This window comes from Gymnoscopelus braueri (assembly GCF_963280865.1).
Source record: "Gymnoscopelus braueri genome assembly, chromosome: 5".
In the NCBI taxonomy this organism is placed as follows: domain Eukaryota; kingdom Metazoa; phylum Chordata; class Actinopteri; order Myctophiformes; family Myctophidae; genus Gymnoscopelus; species Gymnoscopelus braueri.
In genome coordinates, this window is record NC_137606.1 from 56,701,958 (window position 1) to 56,709,457 (window position 7,500).

At 36.7% G+C, this 7,500-nt stretch overlaps 2 protein-coding genes across 2 annotated transcripts in view; both read left to right on the plus strand.

Annotated features, from left to right (window-relative positions):
- LOC308085694 (myelin protein zero-like protein 2) overlaps positions 1-7,500 on the plus strand; it is a 181,801-nt gene that overhangs the window by 85,694 nt on the left and 88,607 nt on the right. The gene's annotated exons all lie outside the window — the stretch shown is intronic.
- The window catches only part of LOC308086228 (T-cell surface glycoprotein CD3 gamma chain), an 8,255-nt gene continuing 4,277 nt past the window's right edge, over positions 3,523-7,500 (plus strand). The window contains exons 1-3 of the mRNA XM_080429684.1: positions 3,523-3,614; positions 6,336-6,430; positions 6,902-7,087. Coding sequence (XP_080285810.1) covers positions 6,364-6,430; positions 6,902-7,087 — 253 coding nt within the window. The 5' untranslated portion in view covers positions 3,523-3,614; positions 6,336-6,363. The remainder of the gene's footprint in view (positions 3,615-6,335; positions 6,431-6,901; positions 7,088-7,500) is intronic.

A 7,500-nucleotide genomic window follows, 5' to 3' on the forward strand; every position in this document is an offset into this window, starting at 1 on the left:
TTTTGTACCGCATAAAGTCCTAACGGTTCACATTGCAACACCAGACCAAGAGAAACAGTCCACTCAGAGAGTGGGCGGGGTCTATGGTTTGGAACCAGGCCAGGAGAGACATGGAGACTCCTGTTACAGAACACTCTATAGCAATGATTACTATCAGAAATAGAAGTTTTTAACTCTTTGCCTGCCACTGACAAGATTTCTCGACAAGATTTGCGCCTGACACTGATGAGTTTGACGAGATTTTGAGTTTTCAGTGGGTTTCCTATGAATGATGCCCCTGCCTAAAAGTGAGACCCGGAAATTACGTAATTTCTCTCTTTAAACAGCTTGTTTACTTCCTGTTTGTTTGTTGTGGAAAAATGGCTTTATCTCCGTTTCTGTTGCTTTTTGGCAAAAACAAACGTCACTCAACATGGCCGCAACTATGCAACGGATTCCCGCCACCGGGAAAAAAAAGAAAAATCAGATTCTACGAGACCCCTGTGTGTGTAATGAGGCGATCGGTGCGAGGACGACCACGGTAAATATTCCTTGATTTTTTTCAAAGGTTAGTAAAATTGCTGGGATTCGCTGGCAGTGGCTTATTGACATTTTTCTGAAAAACTCTGGCAGTAAATAAAAAAAAAGTGTTTTAACCAAAAACAATATCGCTCACAACACCTTTAAATTCTCCCTGCAGTCTGTAATATCATCTCCCCCCCCCATTATGGAATGCTATAAAGTGTACAGTCATAGAGGCGTGCTTCCCAATCACACCACACTCTATCCGAAGGCCACGCCCCTTGCACCCAAACATGGCCGTCTTGAGTGACAGCGCGTCCCACACAAATACGCAGTGGTGTAAAGTACTGTACCTAAGTAAAATTGTGAGGTACTTTTACTTTACTGGAGTATTTCCAATTGTCTACTAATACGTCTACTCCACTACATCTCAGAGGCAAATGTTGTACTTTTACTCCACTACAATTATTTGAAAAATGTTGTTAAAATAATTGTAGTGGAGTAAAAGTACAATATTTGCCTCTGAGATGTAGTGGAGTAGAAGTAAAAGTATAGACAATTGGAAATACTCCAGTAAAGTAAAAGTAGCTCAAAATTGTACTTAAGTACAGTACTTGAGTAAATGTACTTGCACCACTGCATAGAATCGTACCCCAGTGTAAACAAGCCATAGTTATTTTTGGGGGTTTTAAACGCTGTTTAGGTTCAAGGGGCGTGGCCTTTGGATGGAGTGCGGTGTGATTGGGAAGCACGCGTCATAGAGACCATGTGAGATCCTAAGAATAATTCATTAAATATTCCCCTGAAATGATACAGGTGTATATATATATGAATATATGTATTTGTATACAGACATATCTGTGGGTGTACATTTGTATGCATAATGTATATGTGTATAATAGATGCAGTATTATATATATATATGATGATAAAAAGATACTCTATGGATACTGATGCTGATGATGCTTTTATTACATTTCACCACCAGGAGGTGCTGTTTGACATTTCTTACTCACTCCTCCACCACACACAGCTGAACAATGCAGGGGTGATGATGACACACCTGTGTGTGTGTGTGTGTGTGTGTGTGTGTGTGTGTGTGTGTGTGTGTGTGTGTGTGTGTGTGTGTGTGTGTGTGTGTGTGTGTGTGTGTGTGTGTGTGTGTGTGTGTGTGTGTGTGTGTGTGTGTGTGTGTGTGTGTGTGTGTGTGTGTGTGTGTGTGTGTGTAGCAGGTGTTTAACTGTTGTGGGTTTATAGTCGTTCGGTGACAGGAAGTCACTGTGTGGGAGCATCTCTGCACACACACACACACACACACACACACACACACACACACACACACACACACACACACACACACACACACCGTAGCCCTATGTGTTTCAACATAGGGTCCAGGGACCACCAGGGGTCCAAATGAACTCTCTTACGGGTCTGTAACTCTGAGTGCATTCTAATCCTACAGTAGGGCTTGTTAGTCTTTTTTTTTTAAATACTTTTTTAGAGATGTAGTTGAGTAGAAGTTGAAGTGTTTCTTGTTTTGTTGTCCCCCCCCCCCCCCCTTTCTTTCTGGAGCCCATGCACCATTTTCGGCAGTGGTGGAAAAAGTACTCAAATTCAATACTTAAGTAAAAGTACCAATACTGCAATATAAAAATACTCTGTTACAAGTAAAAGTCCAGAATTAAAAAATGACTTGAGTAAAAGTACAAAAGTATTGGCATCAAAATGTACTTAAAGTACCAAAAGTAAAAGTACTAAATATTTGAAAATAGCAGATCTACAAGCTCACAAGCTTGTAGATCGGCTATTTTCAAATAGCCTAGGTATAAAATAGGGCTAAAGTGGTTAATGTATGTTTCATTATATCATAATTTATATCTGAAAAGTAACTAGTAACTAAAGTTTTCAAGCAAATGTAGTGGAGTAAAAGTACAATATTTTTGCCTCTGAGATGTAGTGGAGTAGAAGTAAAAGTATTGGAAATTGGAAATACTCAAGTAAAGTACAAATACCTCAAAATTGTACTTAAGTACAGTACTTAAGTAAATGTACTTAGTTACTTTCCACCACTGATTTTCGGGCGGCAGTGCACATAGGGGCGGCAGTGGCTCAGGAGGTAGAGCGACCGGGTTCGATCCCCGGCTCCCCCAGAGTTAGTGTAGAAGTGTCCTTGAGCAAGACGCTGAACCCCTAATTGCTCCTAGTGAGCAGGTTGGTGCCTTGCATGGTTTCCTCCTCCATCGGTGTATGAATTGTAAAGTGGATAAAGACACTATGTAAATGCATCATTTACCATTTTCAAGCCACATGAATTCCCTCACTTCTGTTTCAGGCCATACGTAGGCTATGGCCCGGGAAGAAGTACTCAGCTTTTTTTTACTTAAGTAAAAGTAGCAATACCACAAAATATAAAATACTCTGTTACAAGTAAAAGTCCTGTATTCAATATTTTACCTGAAGAAAAGTACAAAAGTATTGACATCAAAATATACTTAAAGTACCAACAGTAAAAGCACTCCTGCAGCATGTCCCGTTTCACATGTTTTTGTTTTCCAAAAGTCTTCCAAATTTGTCACAACCGTGAACTTGTAGATCTGTTATTTTTGAATGGCCAAAGTATAGGATTTAATTGGTTAATGTATGTTTCTTTGATAATAATCTAAACAATCTAAATAAGTAACAAGTTTTCAAGTAATTGTAGTGGAGTAAAAGTACAATATTTGCCTCTGAGATGTAGTGGAGTAGAAGTGTAAAATATTGAAGCATGGACATACTCATTTGAAGTACAGTATTTGAGTAAATGTACTTTGTTACTTTACATCATTTTTTGAGCATCACAGATCCAATGTCTTCCACATGTACACACACACACACACACACACACACACACACACACACACACACACACACACACACACACACACACACACACACACACACACACACACACACACACACACACACACACACACACACACACACACGTCCCTGTCACCTCCTACTTGCTGTGAAAGTGTCACCATCTTGAGTGTCACAGTCGTCACACTGAACCCAGAGGAACACGACGACATCACCATCCTTTAAGGGACTCCACAAGGTCCGCTTCTAAGGTCTGAGCTTTTTGTTTGTATACAAATCATCCAGATATCATAATAATATGTTCAATATTGTAGCTACGGGTTCAGATTATACTTTCTGATGAAGGCCAGAGAGACAGGATACAGCACATAAGAGAGTTCAGAGTTAACCCTTTAAGACTGGGAAAGCCTATACGGAGTGGTGGAAAAAGTACTCAAATGTTTGACTTTATTCAAAAGTATCAATACTGCATTTTAGAAATACTCTAAGTAAAAGTCCGGAATAAAAAATGTGCTTGAGTAAAAGTACAAACGTGTTGGTATCAAAATGTACTTAAAGTACCAAAAGTAGACGGTGCTCATTGTGCAGAATGTCCCATTTCGTACGTTTTCAAATGTATGTATATATATATACAGATCTACAAGCTCACAATCCGTCACATCGCGACACATTGTGAGCTTGTAGATCTGCTATTTTCAAATGGCCGAAATGTAGGGCTGAAGTGGTTAATGTATGTTTTGTAATAACAATCCAAATCTACAAAGTACTATAGTAACTAAAGTTTTCAAATAATTGTAGTGGAGTAAAAGTACAATATTTGCCTCTGAGATGTAGTGGAGTAGAAGCAAAAGTATTGAAAATTGGAAATACTCCAGTAAAGTAAAAAATAATACCTCAAATTAAACTTAAGTAGGCTACATTACTTGAGTAAATGTACTTAGTTACTTTACAACACTGCTTTAAAACCAGGAAAGCATCTGTGTCATTTTAGATGTTGTAAATGTAAATAGCAACAGGATTTTTTTCTGAAAACGTAGGTTAGGATTTAGAAGGCGTTTTTAATATCGGCCTCAGGTCTAAACCGGCTAAAATAATGGACAATTGCAGAAAGTGTGAACTCTGAACTGTAATAAGAATAATTAATCATTTCCTCGTCTGATATATTATCCTCATGAATCATTTATGTTTATCTTTTCTTATGTTTTTATCACGTTCACACTAACCACGCTGAACAGAAGTAAAATGGTTGTCTTGACGGGTACAAAATGGCGTCCTTGCAGTTTGTGGCGTGTGTGCAGCGACCTGTGAGCCGTGACAATGGAACCACAGTGTTCTATTGTCATGTACAGCAGTGGTTTTTAAAAGTGCGGTCCAGGGACCCCCTAGGGGTCCTTGAAGGAGATTCCAGGGGGTCCCACAGCTAAAAGAGTTGCATGTAGCATCAAAATCAGTTTAAACCGCTGTGAACCTATACGTATATTCTTCGGCTATTTTACAAAAAAATCTTGAAAAGATGTGAAAATTTTTGATATATTTTTTAAACATTTTAACAACACAAATCTTGTATGGGGGTTCATGGACATATACACATTAATTTGGTGGGTCCTTGGTATGAAAATGTTTGAGCCCCTCTATAGGCTGTCACAATTATCACATAATCGCCTGATTCCAATTAATTTTAGATCATTATTTCATAATTATTTTGCATATTCATGCATCATCGTTTTCCATTCATCTGTACAATTGTATGCGTTGAAAATTGTCCATACATTTTCAAACAGCTCACAACACGTGAGCTTGTAAATTGTCTATTTCCACAATTTTTTTTGAAACATTTTGAAAGTGTAAAATTATTAAATATGGCCTACTTATTTTGGCCATAGTACATTATGTCTTATTTTGATTATTGGTACCTGTCAAAGTCAGTCATTTCAGTGTATATTTAAGTTATTTGTTGTCATAACCTTCCCTGCGCAAGTTTTGTTTACAAATTATCAAAGGCAAACAGAAATGTACATTTTGATTCTGTTCCTTTGTTCAATGCCCAGAAAACATTGGCTCAACATTAAATCGTCAATCACAAATATTTGTTTATGTTTATTCAGCTTTCCGCATGATCACAGATGTTTAAAAAGACAGGTGCCATTAAAAACACACAATTATTTTGCTGATTTCAATATAAAACTTCAAATCTAAAAAAAATGCAAACCTATCTAAAAATCTAATAACATAAAACAAATCTATTTTTGTATATTGTGTATTTTGTATATTTGTACAATGACAATCGTCAGCTAAACTTTGATGACGGTGACAAGTAATAATAATAATAATATACTTTATTTGTATTGCACCTTTCATGACATGAAATGCAGCTCAAAGTGCTTTACAGAAAAAGTACAAATAATTTAACAACAGTGGTGTAAAGTAACTAGGTACATTTACTCAACTGCTGTACTTAAGTACCATTTTGATGTATTTTTTACTTTACTGGAATATTTCCAATTGTCAATAATTTTTACTTCTACTCCATTGCATCTCAGAGGCAAATATTGTATTTTTACTTCCACTCCAATTATTTGAAAACTTTAGTTACTAGTTACTTTGTAGATTTTGATTATTATTACAAGACATGCATTACCCACTTCAGCCCTATGCAATACTTGTTTAGGGCTATTTGAAAATAGCCGATCTACAAGCTCACAACGCGTCGCAAAGCTACGCGTTGTGAGCTTGTAGATCTGCTATTTTCAAAGCATTTTTTATACATTTGGAAACCTGTGAAATGGGACATTCTGCATAATGAGTACTTTTACTTCCAGTACTTAAGTATATTTTAATGTGAATACTTTAGTACTTTAACTCAAGTAAATGTTATTTTTTAAAATTTTGGTATTTGGTATTGGTACTTTTACTTAAGTACAAAATGTGAGTATTTCTTCCACCACTGTTTAACAATAATAATAACAATTTAGGTCCCACCAGCCTGGAGGTGCAGAGGACATGATGAGAGGTATCTTCCTACTGCTGGCCTGTCTACTGCTGCTGTGGAGACTGACTCACTGTGCAGGTACTACACTGTACAAATAAAGAATTACAAATATAAAAAGAGTAAAATAAAATACAAAATACAATCCTCAGTGTTGATTTATCCCTGTGTAACTCTGAGCGTGTCCATTATGTTTACTGTGATACTTCAAGAAACCAGGTTTATGTGTGTACTGTAATGTAGTAATGTAGTATAGTTGTTGACTTTGGGACTTTTATATTGCTTTTTTTCTTGTTGACTTGTTGACTGTTTTGTAGTTTACTTTTAACCCATCAAAACCTGGAAAGCATCTGCGTCATTTTAGATTTTTGCGTTGGCTGTTCAAAAATAGCAGATATACAAGCTCGCAAGCTTGTACATCTGCTATTTTTGAAAACATTTGAGAACTACTAGATTTAGAAGGCATTTTGTAGAATCGGCCTCAGGTATTAATGGATTAACATATTGAAATAAAGCTTTTCATTCATTCATACTTTTTTATCATCATCACAGATCCAAAAAGAATGGAGATTAAGGGCACTAATACAGGGCTTACACTGACCTGTCCCGGTAGTACCGAGTCTATTACAAAGCCTGACGGTTCATCAGCAAGCTCTCCTCTGCCCCTGAAATACAACGATGACCTTTCAGGGGAGTACAGCTGCACTGGAGGGGAGAAGGCCTACGTGAAACTACGGAGTAAGTTCTACAACTCAAATCATTGGATTTATAGTGCATGTTACGCAATATTTTCTTTTTCTATGGATTCATGTATTTGTCTGTTTACATTTCTGTTGTGCATTAACATCATGTATGGCATACATCATGACGTATTTCAAATGTTTTTGGCAGTAATATTTAGAGTTTTCTTTTTTTAAGAATGTATACATAACAGTGGTGTAAAGTAACGATGTACATTTACTCAAGTACTGTAGGCCTACTTAAGTAGTTTTGATGTCTTTTTTTAGTACCTTATTGGGGTATTTCCCAATTTTCAGTACTTTTACTTCTACTCCACTACATCGCAGAGGCAAATGTTATACGTATACTGTAGTTACTAGTTACTTTGTAGATTTTGATTATTATTACAAAACATACATTAACCACTTCAG